The sequence below is a fragment of the Pezoporus wallicus genome, unplaced genomic scaffold (genome assembly GCF_028554395.1).
Source record: "Pezoporus wallicus isolate ANWC-B61680 ecotype Strahan unplaced genomic scaffold, APGP_CSIRO_Pwel_v1 contig_13480, whole genome shotgun sequence".
Classification (NCBI taxonomy): Eukaryota; Metazoa; Chordata; class Aves; order Psittaciformes; family Psittacidae; genus Pezoporus; species Pezoporus wallicus.
This window is the reverse complement of record NW_026641917.1, coordinates 288061-306913: the sequence shown is the minus strand read 5'-3', so window position 1 is coordinate 306913 and position 18853 is coordinate 288061. Positions and strand designations below refer to the sequence as shown.

The window sequence follows — 18853 nt, the reverse complement described above, 5'->3', positions numbered from 1 at the left end:
GGTCCATTTCCCACAACGCGGTTTTAACAAGCACAATGGAAAAAGCAATTACAGGCCTTTTCCCCTTCTTCTCATTGATTCACTGCTAAAAACGCTGGAATTTCTGAGACATGCTAAGAATGCGGAGAAAGCAGAGGACTGGGTTCAAAAGGAAAAAATATCAAATGATGAATTTATAGGGTGTGCCACATCCCTGCAGAAGGCTATTTCTGCCTTTATTCCTTGCAAAAATCTTTTTGCCTTTGTTTGGCGTGCCTAAGACCAATTATAATAAAAGAAAACTCCAAAGTAACAAGGCAAGCCAGTAAATTACCAGGCAATTAGTTGTACCCAATTCAATAACCAGCAACACCAGTCATGGCATCAAACAGATGTTATTTCTTGCTACATTCTATTTGTCCTGTTCCACTTTCAAAATTTCTATCACAAAAAGAGTAAACATATTTCTCATCCCTCCAAATGTCACATTAATTACTTATTTATTACGTATTGCCAGGGCGTCTTATTATTTTTGGAGCTAAAAGTCTATGGAGAAGACAAGGAAACTTTGAGACATTTTCTAAGAGGTAATTCCACATGACTGCGTTTGTGCTTCATTTATCTTTCCATACTATTTTCTAACCAAAACCTTCAAGTCTGACAGCAACGTACTTCCAACATTCATAAGAGTGTTGTATGACTATTTCAAAAGCCATTGCAGAGCATGCCAGTATAAAAGCTGGTATAAGCTTTGCTTTACAGGCTCAAGTTTATGAATAACTTCCGAAATTGCCGCCAAAATCCCTGCATCCTGGATGATGGAGGGAAAGCAGAAGAAGATATGCCAAGTGACAGTCATAGACACCACAGTGCAGAGAGGATCCAGATCAAAGTATGGAAGGGATGGTATGGATGCAAACCACATAAAAAGCCGTTCTCAAGTTCCACCAAGTCTGGATGCACTTAAAGGAGCAGGGCTCTAACTTCCACTTCTGCCAAAAAACCCTTTGGGAAACAAGGCAGCTTTCTGAAAAATTGACCACAGAAATTAAAACTCCTCAATTACACATCAAATCCTTTGAAAGCGTGTGTGCACTCAGCTTGGGTCACCTAAACAACCTTACCTCTGCCCACTCACCAAACAGCCAGGAACGCCCCACAGCTCCCAACTAACACAGCTTTTGCATGGGATTGCCAGCAAGTTTAGACATTTTTAGAACTTCTCTCTGACCAAAAGTCTCTGAGGCCGTCAGAGGCCACCCAGGGTGTTTGGCAGGTTGCACATGCTGCTGAGGAATGGATCTCATTCATTCCCAGACAGCATCCCATTCTTCTAAAACAAGCGCACCTGCACCAAGAGCGATTCCTTGCCAAAACTCATCTTTCCCCATTCTCTCCCACCTCCGCCTTTGCAGCCATCTGTGTCTGAGTTACCAATTTCTTTCTAAATGCCTTTGAAATTAGGCTCTGATAATATGCCTAAACAAACACATGCATATGATGCTTTTGATAAAAATGACATGTATCCACAAAACTCATGAACTATGTAAACTTAAGGTGCAGCAGTATATATTTTGAGAGACTTGAACTCTTCAGATTTGGCTGTATAAAAAATGTAAGTGTCAAAAACCACAGACATGGCTGTAGCTTCACATGGGTAAGCTCTTCCACCCTGCTCCACTGGGGCTACATTGAAGGCATCACAGATGTCCCAATCACTTTGCTCTGTTTCTCCATGCACATACTGTGTGTAGTGTTCTGCAATCAAATGGACCCATTCTTGGTTTGGCTTCACAACATGCCCATTCTTTCAGCAGTCTGGAAGATATACTGGAAGCTCTGGTGTGTAGTTCAGTCCTGCTTCTGCCTGTGCAAGGCCCATTTCCACACCCTCACTAATCCTTGCTCCACCCATCCCTGTAGGACAACTCTTTCTGTTCTGCTTTCTGTGGCATTTGCAATGTGATCTTTTGTTCTGTAATAAGACTCAACCTTTTTTTTGGTCACTTTACTGCTTATCAGAGAACTTCAAGATGAAGCTTTTTGGCCAATGAATCCCATGTCTTCTTCTTCAAGAGCCTACTTTTATTCCTAATGTTCTTTCTGTGTGGTAGTCACCCAGAAAAGTTTGGTGTAAAATGCTCTGTGTGCTACACTTCAACTCTGCATCTTTGATTTAGGGAAATCCTCCCCACTTTAGGCCTTTGACTACTTCAAAACTGGTACTTAACTAGGCAGCACCCAGCATTTCCCATGGACTGCCCTGTGGCTGTTTAAAATGTTAAATCCCCTTTTAATTTTTCACCTTGTTTTAAGTGAAGAAATTTGTAGCTGCTCCCCCTTTATTCAAGACTGTTCTAACATCAGCTTTTACCCTCATAATCTAGCTACTTACCACATTCAAAATGGAACTTTGAGTATTGTTACTGATTGACGATTCACTGACTTAATGAAGGTATCTCTTACCTACTCTAAGCAGGCATGTGTGCCCTATCATCATTAATAGCATTTATTTTCCCTTCTATATGCAGGAAGTTAAAAGTTTCCCATCACGATAATTCAATGCAATAATAAAGTCAGCAACAGTGCTACAGACATCTTTATTATTGTTCATGTTTCACTTGACTGGCTAAGGAACAATGAAACTGGAACAGGTTGCCTGGAGAAGCTGTGGCTGCCCTAACCCTGGAAGTGCTCAAGGCCAGGTTGGGTGGGACTTTAAGCAACCTGTTTAGTAGAAGGCACTCCTTTAAGGTCCCTTCCAGCCAAACCCTTCTATCATTGGACTACCACCTAGAATACAAAAGCTATGAGAAGTGGAATAGCAGGGGAAGAACCACTATTTTCTTTCTTTTCCAAAAATTCAACTTGGAAGTAAAAGGGACTCAGCTATTCAGAGGGTCAGTCAGTGGCTGAGGTGATGTGGGAGAAAAGAGATTGTAGAAGCAAACTGGAAAGGGGGAAAAAGGAAAACATTCTCTTGAAAATTCTTGAAAGGTTGTACAGTCAGACCATCTAAATAGAGAGTACAGGAGAATTATGTTTTCCACATATAAAACGATATCCTATACAAGGATCGTATCCTCACAGGGAGATGTCCAGCATGGTAAGATAATAATTTCACCCCAAGTATTATACTACATGCAAGCAGTGCTGTGTGGAAGAAAATTTACTGCACTCATGAAAGAATACTTAGGGTGATACTGTCCAAGTGGCAATGATTTAAGGAAAAAGAAAGTAATAAGCTCATATAGATAGATAAAAGAATCATCATTCCTCCTTCAAAACCCACATCTCATATGAAGACAGAAGTCCATTTGACTGAAGGCTACCCAAGGAATAGGGAAACAGTAGAAAAACAGTTAACAGTTTTAAATGTTTATTATCAGATAGAGCAAGCCCAGCTGAGGCCACCAAGAAGGCCAGGAGCATATGACGCAGGAGAAGCTGGGGAGCTGGGCTTGCTCAGCCTGGAGAAGAGAAGGCTGCAGGGGGAATCTGGTAACAGTTTTCCACTACCAAAACTGAAGTGATATAGAAGATAGCCAGACTTTTCCAAGTTGTATACAGTCAAAGAGCAAGAGACAACAGACAGAAGCTGCAACAAGCGAAATTCCAGTTGGGACATAAAGAAAACAACTTTTCAGTCAGTGGTACAGTCCTGGGACAAGGCCCAGTCTTCATCCTTGGGGATTTTAAAATGTCAACTACAAAAAAATCCCTTGAGCAACACAAAAGTTAAGACTTACTTAAGCAGGAGTTTGGACTAGAGACTGCGAGAGGTCCCTCCCCAACCTGAATTCTTCTATGATCCTATAACCGAATGTCCTCTCGACATACTTTTCATAGGCAATTCAAAGGGTCCTTATCTGATGCTGTAAATCACAAAGTTAAATTTGAACATTTACTCTAGAAAAATCTGCATTAGGAGTAGCTTACATATATAGAATACTGCACATGCTTTGAGTATCTCAGCCACATGGCCACTATGGCACATCATGGTCTCACAGGAAGACGCGCTATATTATTCATGAAGTGAATCAGCTTCAATTCAGAACATCTAAAGACATGCCTGTTCCCAGGTAGTTCACTAACAAGAAAAGGAACTGTATTTGTTAACAGAAGTGATATGCAGAAAAACATAATTAGTTTAAATCTAGTTTGAGTCATTAGTTTTTCTCCCCTCGGAGGTTTTGCAGCTTGATTGGTACCATGGAAAGATGATAATGGCAACGATACCCTGGAGGAGGACATCAACAAATTTTAAGTCTTGGCATTTCTAGTGGGGAACAGAGAAAGCTCCAACAGCTGGATATGTTTGACAAGGAAAGGAAATGGGAAAGATAAATTACCATTTCACATTCTAATAGAGTAAATGCGCTAAGGAGGAGTTTGGTGTGCTGTTTTTCTTTTTCTTTTCCTTGTTTGGAAAGCTACAATCTATTTGCCCTGTCTTCACACAGTATTCTTCCTGTAGGAGCTATTTGTTTATTTACCCATTTTAATCACAAGGAAAGTATTCATTATAAAATCTCTCTTTTCAGCAAAGGAGAAACCTTCCAGCCACACGGCTGACACATGTTAACTTGCAGGTATTCACAGAGCAGGTTCTGTTTTAAGCCATCTTTCAGGCAGCCACACAAAGACCACCAAAGCTGGGTGTTCAGCTCTGCCAGACCTCCCCCAGCCAGCAGGCTTTGCCAGGAAACACAGGTGACAGCCTGAATGATAAAAAGGCATTTAGAGGGGAAAAGAAAAAATGCACTGGTTTAGTCTGGGCAGCACCTTAATATAAACCTGCAGGGGCCTTTGTGTACAGCACAGCACGCAGCCATCCAAGCAGGAGCTTCGGAGCCAGTCACTCGCACCTCCAGTTTTCAAAGATCTCCTACTGCCCCTGCCATTTATTGGCAAGGAGAAGGGTGGCTCCACTGCAGCTCTTATGGCCACAGATCTCAGCACACAGCACTGAGACAGCAAACCTTTCCCTCCCCTCCTAGTGCTGGCCCAGCAGAGACTTTCCGGACCCAGCAGAGAAGGAAGCCTGCTCTGGGAATGCAGCTGAAGCTGTTTGGAAAGGCAGAGCACTATGACCTCACACAATTTGCTCTTATTTACTTCAGCAGTTCAAAAAAAGAATCAACAAACCCCAGTGTTTAACTTTGCAAACAAATCATACTGACTTTGGCTATAAGGCTTACTGCAAATTTGCTCAGTTCAGAGAAGAGTTTCTCTACTGGCAAATTCTGGAAGGCAGCTTTCCAGCACTGGAGGAACTGCAGAAGAGCTGATTTGTTTCCTCAGCTTCAGCTCAGCTTCTCACAGGGTGCACCCTGAGAGGAGGGCTCTGATGGGAAAGTGGGTTTCCCTGGTGGCAAGCAAGATGTCAGCACTCAGCATTCCCAGGACAAGGCACTGTGAATGCTTACTCAAGCCTTTTGAAGAGACCACAGTGCTGCTGTTTATCATTCTTGCCTTTCCAGCACCACACATCATCCCTCCTGGCCACAAACAGAACTGCCTGTTTCCCAGGTGACTGTACAAGGGAAACAGTGGCTTTTTCTACACCCAGCAATTCAGAAATACTATATTTGGGACAAAATGGTTATTTGCAAAACACATTACTAAACACAATAAAAATTTTACCGTGCCTTTAGGAGAAAGAAGGGGGAAAAAGGGAGAAGGACACACAGAAGTCTGTGAAATGTTCTCATGTACTGGGAAGATGTGTGCTATCACTTTTAGATAGATGAACATAGTCTTTTGAAACGAAGTCCAAAGATCTCCTCACATTAGAAAACGCAGTTGTCGCTCTGGTACGTAACAGAGAAGCCATGACATCTGAACAAACACACAGTGGCATCTGCCTCCATAAAACCCAAGATGACTCACTTTCAGGTAGAATTGGGGTACCTATACATAATTCACTCAGCATTTCCTATTGTGAGCTTCTGTCTTCACCTGTTTGCAAACTTTGCCAAAGTTTAACTGTTTTGGCTGAAATCACAGTGCCAGGTGTTTGCCTCAAGCTGAATTTGCTTTTTTTTGATAGCTTCATCAAAAATCTCAACTATTTTCAAGAACAATTATGGAAATTAACAAATTATGGAAACCCTCCCTTGTTTTGTCCATGTTAAAAGAATATTCCAAACTGCTCTGCTGAAAAGCTCACACGATTCCATGCTTGCAATTTGGCACACGGTTGTCTTTCCGTCAGGGTGTTACACTTGTAAACATAAAAAGTGCCCATACTACATCAAGCTGAGCCTGAAAACCCACTGTTTGCACAGGCTTGGAAAAGACCTGTTTTGCAGCTCAGTATTTTGTGTCCTACACTGGGCATGCTCCGTTCTCTTTCTCTCTTTGAAAGAAAACAGAATATGCTCGAAACCAAGGTTACAGAGGCTGAGCTGGATATTCTTTCAAGTTTAGAGCATCCCATCTCCTTCTGGTGACTGACCTGAAAGGTGATAAATCTACGTTGATAATGGCTACTCTATTAGCAAGAGTCACAGCAGCCTTACTAATTCAAAAAGTGTCACATATATAAAAACAAATACTCTTAAAAGAGCACCACAGTAACAGTTTGGGCGCTCAACTTCAGAAAAGCTAAAACTATGCTGTTTATACAACCTTAATGAAGACCTCATATGTACACATTATGTCACAATCCTTAAAAACACACCTACATTTCCTCTCTCCTCAATCTCAATCTGTTCTTCACCCAATGTAAAGATGGACTATGCCTTGGGGATGCATCAAGGTTGTGTTATGAGGCAAAAGGATGGCTGCCTCATTTGTTAGAACATGTGTGTTAAATATACAAGGAAGAGGGCTAAGAGAGGAGAAAAGAACTTCTAATATTTAAGGCAAATGAATGATGCCCAAAGATCAGATTATTTTTTTTTAAATCCCTTTCTGTCAGAGGAGTTTTACAGATTCTGAATGCAGAACATAAATCTGCTTTCTGTAAGTTGCTACTGATTGTGTGCTGTTGATGTGATTAGTGTCACCCTGGACAGCTGTCATCAATGGTAAAGATTCTTTCAGCATTAGGAGCCTCTGTATAACATTAAGGTCTGAAAAATGGCATACTTAAGGCAAAGATGCTTCAAACTTCAGCTTGTGTGTATCTTAGTTTCCTACTTTCAGGAAGGAAAGACCGCTGCTTCACTAATAGGGGTGCTGGATAGTTAATGAAGTGTGTACACAGCATTACAGTATCAGTGATGAGCACCGAGAATCCAAAAGGAAAGTATTTACCTTATCTTCAGAACAGGGTTTAAACAGTGAGCAAGTAAGGATGGTGGCCTTCGCCTGAACTTCAGAAGTTACATACAACACTGAACAGTGTCTCCTTCAGCGAGCATCTTAGGCAACAGATGAAGCCATGGTCACAGAGGAAAAAAAAACAACCAACCAAACTTGAGAGTCTTGTAACTGGAGACTGTACCATAATATGTGGTGCATATAGAAGCAAAAGGTTGCACAGGAAGCCTCAGCTGTGGCACTTCCTTAGTGCCAAGTGCTTAACCTTGCAAAGTTAGTATTTTTAAATTTGGCTTTTTGTGTGTCCAACCTGTAACTAAGGATCGATTAGCATGGTCATGACAAGCTCTGCACTGATGAAATTTGACAAAAGTGATTTTGGGGAGGTTACTTAATACGCAGGACCACATCCTGCTTTGTTTGAGGCAGCCTTGATCTGACTTCAGATACTGTGGTCTACCTCAATAAGAGGGGAAAGGCAGTCTCTGCATATCTACGGGCTTGAGCTGTGAGAAGGGTGAAATCCTTACACATATATCAAATGTTGTCATCTGTGCCTGCAAAACTGACTGTGGGCACAATGCCATTCATGCATACCTATATTATAAATGCATATTACACATACTTTTAAGCATATACACAGGATATATAGACACACATCTTCAACACTTAAATTTCCAAAGCCAGACTGAATTTTCCTTGTTAAAAAAATCACAGGGGAAAGGGACTGCTTTTTATCTATCTCGCACCATTGCTCTCCCCCAAATCAGGTATCTTACTTCACCAGGCTAGAGCTTCAGAAACACTCTAGAAAAAAACAGAACACAAACTACCACACAATTGCACTCTGATGACATTTCTTCTGCCAGCAGCTCTGCTGGGATTGTTAGCAAGCCAACTGTTACCACACAGTAAAGAAATACCAGTGCATGCCTGTGCAGCATGCCGGGCTCACAAGGCACAGTCCTGGATCCTGCCCTCCCCTACAGATGAAGTTCACAGGGGAAAGGGAATAAGGGCTCTCTTCTTCCATCTGCCCTGAATGCAGCAGCAAGGCAGAATTCCAACCTAGCACTCAGGAGAGTGCCAAAAAAGGGGACTGGCTACTGTGCTGGCTGCCACCCCAGGCCCCAGGGGTGTGAGGCCCGCCAGCTGCGGGGTGGAGCCGTGCCCCCAGCCAGTTCCAGCCTCTGCTGCTGTCTAGCCTGCTGGCTCAGCTCGAGTAAGGATCGCTCTGAGAACAGCAATAATGTGCAGTTCATCGTATGGTGCAGGTGTTCACCTTCAACTATCCCTATCCGTGCTGGCAGAGCAGCTCCTGAAACACACACGCCTGTCTTCCCCCTGCCACAAAGTGCAGCACCTATAAGATCCTCAGGTTAGCTTTATGCTGGAAAAGGAAGTGTTTAGGAAAGAAACGCTCTCACCTGAATACAGGGAGATCTCACCCCCCTCCTGTGCAATGATGTGATACAACTGAGGATCATAGAACGGTTTGGGTTGGAAAGGACCTTAAGCTTATCCAGTTCCAACCTCCCTCACCCTAGACCATGTCATCCAAGGCTCTGTCCAACCTGGCTGGCCTTGAACACTGCCAGGGATGGAGCATTTACCACTTCTTTGGGCAGCCTGTTCCAGTGCCTCACCAGCCTCACAGTAAAGAACTTCCTTATATCTGCCAAACCGAGACCAACCTCTGCGACTCTAAATTCATTGATGCAGAAAGGAACCTAGGGAAGAACCAAAGGTCTCTGCACAAAAACCCCCAGACACAGTTATAATCAGCAGAAAATTCATCCCAGACAAGCTGCTGCTTGTTCACATTGAGGTCATGGTCCCTGTTCTGATGGGATAAATCCGTTTGGTAGCAGAGTATGGTCTCTGACCTCTTGTGAAGCTAGAGGGAACAGACCCTGAAGTCATCAACACTGTGGATGCAGGGATGAAGATGTCCATCCCAGCACAGAGCTCTGAGTGCTCAAACTGGCACCCCTGGCAGAGGCTGCCACTGGAGCTGATTAAGTGCACTCAGATAATCAACCTGCCCAGTAATGCGGGAGTGGGGAGAAAAGGGAAGGAATAAATACCAGCTGTAGGGAATAACAAACTGCCAGGGGCAAGAATTTCTTCAGCTGTTCCTCAAGGCACTGTGGAACCATGAGTGTTTGACCTTGGTACATCTGGACAGGGTAAGACATACATATTTGTATGTCTGGACATACATATTTGAGGGGGGTCTCATAAGCAGACCATTTCCTCTGACTTATGCAAAAGGCACCAGCAATCTCTGCTTTTTAAAACTCAAGAATTTGTTTGGTTTGCAAATTTGTTTGGTTTGTTACAGTTCAATAAGACCTCAAACAGCAGAACTACTATTCAGTCCTATTAAATTAGTTCATTAAAGTGTATCAAAGGACTACAAACTCAGTTACAGACTACTGAACAGTATTTTGACCTTTCCTAATACCTCCCATATTAGAATCTCACTGCTGCCAAACACTGATTATTCTCCAAACAATCCCACACAGAAAAGGAAACAAGTGCATAGAAAAATTAAGGGACCTTTCTAGTACCACAAAGCAAGACAGTGGCCAAGCTGGTGATAAAACCTTGGTATCACAACTTCGTTCTGGAGCTGAACAACAAATTCAGCCTTTTTCCAGATGCGTCATATAACAAAAGTTGCCCAAATCCTAAAGCAAGATTCATACACTTAGATAAACCAAAGCTTTAGCAATTTCACATTCTCTTTTCCATTTTCATAATAGTTGCTAATTCCTTTGGACTTTACCTACAATGCATATGTTGAAGTGGAGGAACGTAATTTACCCTTACAGGTGCAACTACAAACTACCTCCACATGGGAAGAGCTTGTTCTTGCCACATCTTTGCAGCTAAGCAGGGACTACACTGGTCTTTCATCCCATCTGAAGCAACACAATCACATTAGTTTTCATATAATTCTTTGACCTGAAAAATAATCATAATTTTCCTCTGCAAACAGAGCGAGCTGTTGCCAGCTGTTGATCTGAATTTTTTACTGCTGTGCAACATCTTTTCTGCTTTGGAATGTCAAAATAAAACCTGAAAAAAAAAATGTAAATGCTTCACTGAGCTACAAACAATGAAAGAAGGTGTTCTGCCTGCCATCAAACCCCGCTGCTAAAATATTAACACAATGTAAATATTGTAATATTGAGGAAGTACACTGTGTCAGTACTTCCTGGCACCGCACAAGAGCTTCACTGTTCGCTTCAGTCCCTGCTGTTAGTTTTAAACACGCACAACTTAAACAAGGCATGTGAGCTTCTCCAGTCCTGGTGCGGAATTGCAGAGAGGCAAAATCCTACCGTAGGTTCCCTCTAGACTAAAAAACAAAGTATTGAAAAGAATTCTTAAACCCAAACAATTATGTGGATGTCAGTACTTTTGAGGCAAAAATATTCCACAGGGTCTTTCAAAAGTCCTGGCATACTGCTGCCAAACATGGAAAGATCTTTGGATATGCACTGTCCTCCCCTTCCTCAGGGAAGAAAAACAAGCTGCAAATGCCCACTGATGCCAAAAGCCTGAAAGCCCAAGTTATTCCTCATGGCAAAAGTCCCATTCCTCAGATTTGCCAGTTAAGCACATTACTTGCAATTGACTCTCTTTCACTTGCCTCAATAAGCAGCATGTGTGTAATAAGGAGAATGAAGCAGCTACTTGCCATTAGTAAGCCAGATGTTGCTATCAGATCTTAAGAAATGCTGTCTAGCTGCTGTAATTATGTATTGGTCACAGAAGTGTCACAGAAAAGCAGCACAGCTTGAAGAAACAGTGAGGACAGAGAATGACCTCTCTATAGAAAACAGGAAAACCAACTGGTCATACCTGCAAAAGGTCGGCAGACTTGCTCTAGGGAAACCTGGGGACAACCGGGAGAGCTCAGAGCAGGACTTCACTCTGCTGACTTTGGTTAACACAAGGCGAAATCCCACCACTGGCAAAGCCAAGGTGTCACCAGTTTCAATGGAAATAGCATAAAGCCTTGAAATCTGAAGTTACCACTATCTATGCTTAGAGGCCTCATTGTGTCACACACTGCGGCATGTCTGACAAAGGCTGTCCTTGTCCCACAGACATAATGATCTAAACTCAAACCAGCATAAAATACCATGGTAAAAAACCCTGGATGTGTGAAACATCTAATATTCCAAAAATGTCTAATCCCAGCAAAACTAGACCGGTAGGATTTCAAGAAATGAGTCCATGTTGTGTTATGAGACAAGGTGTAAACACTGCCTCATGCTACCACAGGAAATACAGGAAGTCCCAACTGTCACTGACTTCCTAAAATACGCTGAATTTGGTAAATCTAGTTTATTCCAGATTTGAAGAATCTGCTGCTCCTGAAGCTTTCTCACCTTTCACACATGTTCCCATGCACAAATGGGAAATAAAATGACTTGTACAGTGTCCCCATGTGCCAGTCAAAGTATCGGATAAGCTTTATTCTTGTGCATGCTAAGAAATTGCACTGGGGGTTAACACAGATTTTCCACTATATTTCAACTCACTCACAGCACTTCATTCTGGAAGAGCTCCTTTAATCATTTATCCAGCTGTATCACTGTATTTGTATATGACGGAGACTAACACAAATCTCCCCTCCTCAGTGCTTTTTCACATGTCAATTTATCTGCTAAGGAAAAGCACTATGAACGCAACACTTAGCCTCTTTATCTTTCATCTTAAAAGGAGAGAAAAACTCTTGGGAACTCAGTGAGCAGTCAATATATGCAATGGGCATGAGAGTGCTGCAAAAAGTCTAGGAATAGGACATCATTCCAAAACTGCTTACTGTGAGAGGGGTGGTTCATTTGTTTGTTTTTTAAAGATAAACACAGTTTTTTTTTTCATCTGTTTCATGAAATATTATAGCTAAGATCCTTCTCCACTTCCATAAATGGATGTTTTTCTTACTCTCGGTGGGTGGTCTCAGAGTTTTGACAGAGGAACATCACAAGCTAAAAACATGGGATGCTACAGAGATAGCCCACCTGCAGTGGTGGTGGATGTGAAGGGGGAGAGAAGAGGTGATTGCAAAGGCCAAAACAGACTGTGGTGGGGGAAATCAAAGGTCAGAAATGTATTCACAGCCCTAACAATGGGGGAGCCCTGGTGAAACGAGCAGCCAAAAAACACAGATACATTAGGAAAAGGAGAGATGAAGAAAAGAGGCAAAAAAATCCCTTATGCTGTTATTAGATATTTTTTTTTTAAAAAAGGTCTGAATAAGAATCTCATACATAATGCTTGGTATTCCTTTTAGTGCAGTTAAAGCATTTTGAAAACTGCTTTCTTCCACATTTCTATTTTATGCTATTGAGTTTAACGAAACAAATCTTCCCTTAAAAGCTCTGGTATGAACCATATGTCAATGCAAACAACTGCTACGACCTTGTGTATTGTTTGGGTTTTTTACCTGTTTTCTACAAGGAAGTCTACCACGTATTTCTTCAGACAGTAGAGATGGGCATCCATCAGCCCTGTTCTGATGTGCATTCTGGGGTGCCTGGAAAAGAAAAAAAGGAAAATCATGGAGCTTTGCATGGCCATTTACAAGAGCTTGCCTTTGCACGTAGGTCAGTGGCTAGTGAAAAGTGTGCAAAGGCAGATTTGTTCCTTTACATCTACTGCTGGAATAAAGAGAACAGTGCAGGCTGCCATTATTGGACGGTGTCTATAAACTTACACCTGCTGGCCCTGGGCTGATCTGCTGTGAAAGAAAACACCTCCTCCAAGGAGTCATTACTCCTGCTACATCTTCTCATGTAAGTGGAAATTGCACATTACTGGGCAGGAAGCCAAAGTAATGGGCCCAGAGTGCTAAAAGTTACAGTGGGTAATGTCAGGGTACAATAATTCAAAGCTTTTGGCTAAGTGCCTGCCTTAATATGCAAGGCTGTGCTTGTTCTGCTAGCAAACACAACAAACACTATTTTTTCCAACACTTCCTGGAGGGGAATAGGGGAAGGAGATGGGGTCTGCTCACCTTTCCTACAGTACACATTACAAATGACTGCCACAGCTCAACTACAAAGCATCTGCCTATCCAGCCCAGTGGGGTGGAAAAGATCAGAAAAGCTCTCACACATTGATAGGCAAACAACAGCAAATAGGGAAGTCTTTGCTTTCAGAGCAGTGGCAGGTTAATATTTCAGAAACTCAGAGATCTCCAATAGCTTCAATACTTTAAGAACCAAATTGTATATCATAAAGACTCATCAATTACTCCTATGCTCTTTATGGATTCTCTGCTCTTACGATAGCAGAACCCCTTTTGGAACCTGTCTTAAAGCAGATGGATATTTTATGCCAGTATTACTTTTCCTTCCACACACCTGTAGCCTCATCTGAGAGTGTTCTGGTGGTCTGAACACTCACCACTACTTCTCAGGACAGAAAAGCCATATTTAGATGGCTTAGAAGGTAAGAATATTTAGCTTGCATATTAAAAAAGACAAAACACAACAGTCAGGGACTACACTGGGCTGTACCTGCACTCACACTCCAGAGGCTATTAAGGACAGAAATTTTAATCCACACCTGAAATTGTCTCAGTTTTCATTTTTTCCTCCTTTGGTTTTTCTCCATTTTTCAGCGTATTTCTCAATTAATGCACTGAACTACCAAAGTATTTAAGTCTTAACATTTTATAATTGAGGTGGCTTTTCTCAAGCATATCATTCAGTTCAAGCTAAGCATATTAACTATAACAAATTCCTGAAGTCCCACTTGCAAAGGAAAGCTCCTATAATAGTAGTACGACACTTCGCAGAAAAGTATGTGGTACTAAAAAATGATCTATGCACTTTCAGTAGATTACTTCATTAACAAAACATGAGCTCACCTAGCAGTGCTCCAGTACTGATGCTATCAGTGGCCCAGATGTTGCTGTGGAAGTCAGCCCAAATAGCAATGTTCCTTATGCAAAGAGGTTAGGGAATCCACTAATTTTAATGAGGTCTTGCAGTTGGAAGTCAGCAGACTCCCTCCTGCTCTGCCTCCTGAGGATGGTTTCCACATTTTGTGTATTTATGAGGGGGAGAATTTTTATACCTTCTCTGAGGAAAAGAGCTCCCTTGTACTTATTTAACAAGTATAATAGTTTATTCAAAGGGGTGAAAGGGACAAATGGAAAGAAAAGAAGCAAGGATGCAAGCCGGGAAAATGAACAAAACAATGGAACAAGGCAAGAAATATGTAAAAAAAAAAAAAAAAAAAAGGATGCAATATGGGAAGGAGAGGGGAAAATAGGAGGAAAAAACCCAGTTCTTAACTTGAAGATGACAAACAGGACACAGTTTCTTTAGTGCCAGAATGCCACGTTCTTCTCTCCCTACCCAAGATCTACCGCAATCCCCTTTAAACACAAAGCAGGGGAAGGCTGCAAGGGGCACATATCAAGCAGAAGAGGGTAAAACAAGAACTCCTCAATAAATGCCGGTTCTGCTGCCAGTGTCTGTGTGGCTTTCACACATCCAGTCTCCCCACCTGCGCACTGGAATAACGCTATTTAGCTACACCACAGGACACTGAGGATTTGAAGGCTGAAGTTTGTATCTGCATGCAAGTACTGCACCAAGCTTTTCTGTAGCTAAGCAACTTTATAAGAGTTATACAAAATCAGTGCAAGTGGATAGACAGTAGCACAGTGCTATCCTCGCTACAGCTCCATCACACACAAAAAACCCCCCACAAAACCCAGCCAGACAACAAGATGTACTGAAACACCACCCTGAGTTAGCTTTCAATGTAGAATATACTAACAATAATGGAACATCATGCTGGACAAGAGGGAGGTCCCACAATGAAAATCCTCTGAAGCACAGACCACCTAAGTGATTTGCAACAGAATAGTCCCATAGATTAATATTATAATCACAGCTTCAAAGGTCAAACAGGCAAGTTTGGGCACATGCATAAACAAAGCTGTGATTTCTGTAAACCAGACTGCAGGAGAGAATAGCCACACTAAACCAGACTGATAAGAGCACTCTATCATAACAAGCCACTAAAGATGATGCTAATTTTCATTGACATAATGCTTAAACCAGTTTATCTCCAGGTACAAGCAAAGGAACCAAATAATCTAACAGATAACAGCAAACTCCATCACCATTTCAAATGAGCATCTGGTTACTAATATCGAAAGCCACACTCCCTTCTCATGCCTCTGATCTCCCACTCCATCAGTTAATCTTTACAACATATGAAAAATGAGTCTGTCACTAGGAACAGCTGATACAGACAGAATCGAATAACAAACAATGCATGTGCTGAGAGCTGACGCACCTAAACTTTTCCCTCTGAGGGAGGTAATACAGGAGGCTTTTAATTATATCATCAAAGCAAGGGAGAAGGTACTAGGAGGGGCTGGCTGCAGATGGTTAAGTGTTAATGAATGCAGGGATGGGTGGTTTATCAAAAGAAAGACTGGATATGTATCTGAGAGGGTCACCGTTGAGACAAAAGTTGTAACAGCCATTGTCAGAGCTCTTTAATGAGCGAGGAATGTCAAATGTGAACCCTCAAAGAATCATACCAATTACTAAATGAACTTCGGTTCAATCTAGCAAATGTAATCAAGCACAAGTCATTAAAATACATGGTAAAACTCCCATTGGCGCTGCCACTATAGTGTCTATTATTGTCCGTGCTCCCATGCAAGGGAGGGGGCTGCTCCCAGTTGTAAGCCCTGTGTGTTATGTTAAGTGATGGCAGATTTTAGCCCTAATGACGAGGCATGGAGGGCTCCCTGGCAGAAAGTCGACAATGAGAAGGCTCAGAGAGATCTGTGGAGAAGTCAGGGAAAGATCAGCAATTAAAAGAGCAGTTTCAAAGAACGCAATTTAATGTGTAAAATTAGCTTTTATTAGCACATAATTCCACAAAATCCTGACTTGGGATGAGAGTGCATAAAGGTCTGCAAGAGTCCTTAGAAAGGTCTGTGCCCGTAATTCCTGACACTCCATTGTGAAATAATAAGCAGTACTAACAGGATTGATGCATGCTTCATACATGGCAGTGCTTTGAAAGTGGAGCCCGGAGCTTTTCTCTGCCTGATAACCCCTCTCAGGATTTCCTCCCTCAGGGAAATCAACCACTGATAGAGCAAACTTCCCTTGTTTAAAGGCAAAAAGAGGGACAATTGTTTCAACTGTAAACTAATTAAGAGAGATTACCACCAAGAGCTGGAGGTTCAAACCAGTCCTGCACTCCCACTGACAGTGTGATAATGCCAGGCTGGGGTCAAAATCATAAATCTGAAGGGAGCACACACAATGCTTAAAGCCAAAAAGCCTCTCTACTAAGCATGGGATATTGCCACATTAACCTCACCACCTCACAAATAAACTAGCTGAGAAAGAGAAATCCCATGGCCTCTTTCCCTTTAACTTCATACAGCTGTTGACAGAAAATATGAAGGTCTTTAAATAAGCTCAAGGACCTGAGGCTGTCTGTACTGTAACACTAATCTGGGCAATAACACAATAAAAATCCAATCATACCTGTTATTAACCTGGCTCCTGAACCAATATCTGAATTACATCCACCTGAATTATTAGTTAGTCTTCCTCCCCATCCCTCAAAACCAAGTAAATAACAGCATGCTAAATGTGAGCTATGCAGTCCATGCTCATTTCTTTTCTAATTAATTGCTTGTAGCTCACATAGTCCATGTAGCCAAACAGTCTACTGCATTCTTCCTATCCCTCACACTGTGAACTGTATTCTTGCATGAAGAAGCATGCCATCCAGTTCAAACACCCAGTGCTGACCCCTGACTGCCTGCATGGAGGTGGTGCTCTCACATTGATGCAGAGCCAGCGTACAGATCAACACGAAGAGAAGTCTCACAGCAAAAGCTGCCAGACCACCTTTAATGTCTCAAGCATTCCTACTTTTAAAGGAAAAAAAAATAGTCTCTAAATCGCATTGCTCATTTACGGGACAGCTCTTGGCTGTAAGCTCGCTAATAATACAAGACCACTGTTACATTGGCTCTTCAGAAATCCCAGACACCTTATGACCTTAAGGTTTTTTTTCTTTTTCTCTCTCTCTACACAGTGCTTTTGGTCAAAAAGATCCCAAAGCACTCAGCCAAATGAATGTCCCCACTGTATCCCAGGGCTCCTTTGCCCACCAGTGAAATGCTGCCACCTCCGGGCTGATTTGCAGCAGCTGCATCAGTGCAAGCCGGGGCCCCACTGCAGGACCCCCTGCTCCTTTCTGCCCTGCACCCCTCCGCTGCAGGGCTCCAGAGGAGGGGGAGCACCGTTTAATTAGAGGGTGCTGCTCCTCAGGTGGTTCAGTACTGGCTATGAGGGATACCTAGGTGATGTGAGAGCGCTAGCATGGAGAGGAAAGGGAGAACAGAAAAGCGATAGCCCAAGATTTCAAGACAGCATAGGCTACTGCAAGGTGTCTTACAACATGACCATGACCTCTGTTTCCCAGTTCAGAAGCACCCCGTCGCTGTTTCCCTTCCTGCAGTTCTGTTACAACGTTAGAGAGACAGGGCAGCAAAGGTGCACTTTAATCCCTTGAGGAGCTGGCAAGCTCTGCCCAGAGGCAGCTCTGGTGACCACCCACTGATCCACAATCCATCCTCATGTTTGCTGCTTCTAAAGAGAAGCCGCATCAGGAATGGGAAGTACTTTCCACATGAAAATGTTTTACTGATCTAGTGACCTAAGTTGCTTGAAAGCCTTCCGAATAATAAATATTTTTCATTCAAAACCTTCACCACATGCCATTTGTCTTTGTTGTATTATATTAATATACTCATGAGACTATAATACAAGCTTTGAACCTACTTCTGAGGAAAACATGCTGAAAACTTCTTGGTAAAGGGACCAACTTTTATTGAAAGCCAAAGATTAAATCATTTGCTCTAGTATGAAAAGTATAGGTTAGCAGTCAGAACTCAGGATTAATATTAGTTCAAGGTCAGTAATGGTTTACAATAAGCCAGTGTGACCTCCCGTAGAAGGAGTTGTTATCTTGGCACCAACACCGTACTTTAGCATTAACATCTCTCTTGATGCTGATGCTGAACAGCAAGAGCGCTGATGGCTGCACAGCAAACCCACCCGAAGACTTGATGTAAAACGTATTCCTTTGCCTTGCTTCAGCTTCCCCATATGAAAATGAGACAACAGTTATTCCTCACCCACCCCAAGCCCGAGGAGTGCTCCCGGGGGGGGGGGTGATGGCCACATCACTGGATGCACGTGCATCCATCCCCCTGGGAGCACGCCAGACACAGCTGCTAGGGAATGCGTTTCCCTAAACTTGGTTCTAAGGTTGTTCTCTCTGCCATGCTGAATGTTAACAGCTGTAGGAAATAACACTGGGGCCAGGCTCCCCACAACACCCCTGCTCCTTTTCTCTTTCCCTGCCACTGGAAAAACAGAACTCAGGCAAATATTTCATACTGGACACTTTCATACTAGATTCAAACTTGCTAGAATACCCCTACTGCCATGTAGAAACTGGGGAAGCAAAAGAGAGAGACCAAAATGATAATAAGTTCCGAGTTTGGTGTGAATAGAAG

The 18853-nt window shown here is 42.4% G+C and overlaps 1 protein-coding gene across 4 annotated transcripts in view; it reads right to left on the bottom strand.

The window, feature by feature from the left end:
- Positions 1-18853, bottom strand: part of EIF2B3 (eukaryotic translation initiation factor 2B subunit gamma) — a 104933-nt gene that overhangs the window by 41208 nt on the left and 44872 nt on the right. For all 4 annotated transcript variants that reach the window (XR_008974459.1, XR_008974458.1, XM_057425858.1 and 1 more), the window contains one exon: positions 12716-12805. Coding sequence is in view for 2 of the 4 variants with exons in the window: in XM_057425858.1 (XP_057281841.1) it covers positions 12716-12805 (90 nt within the window). In the remaining 2 variants the exon portion in view is untranslated. The remainder of the gene's footprint in view (positions 1-12715; positions 12806-18853) is intronic.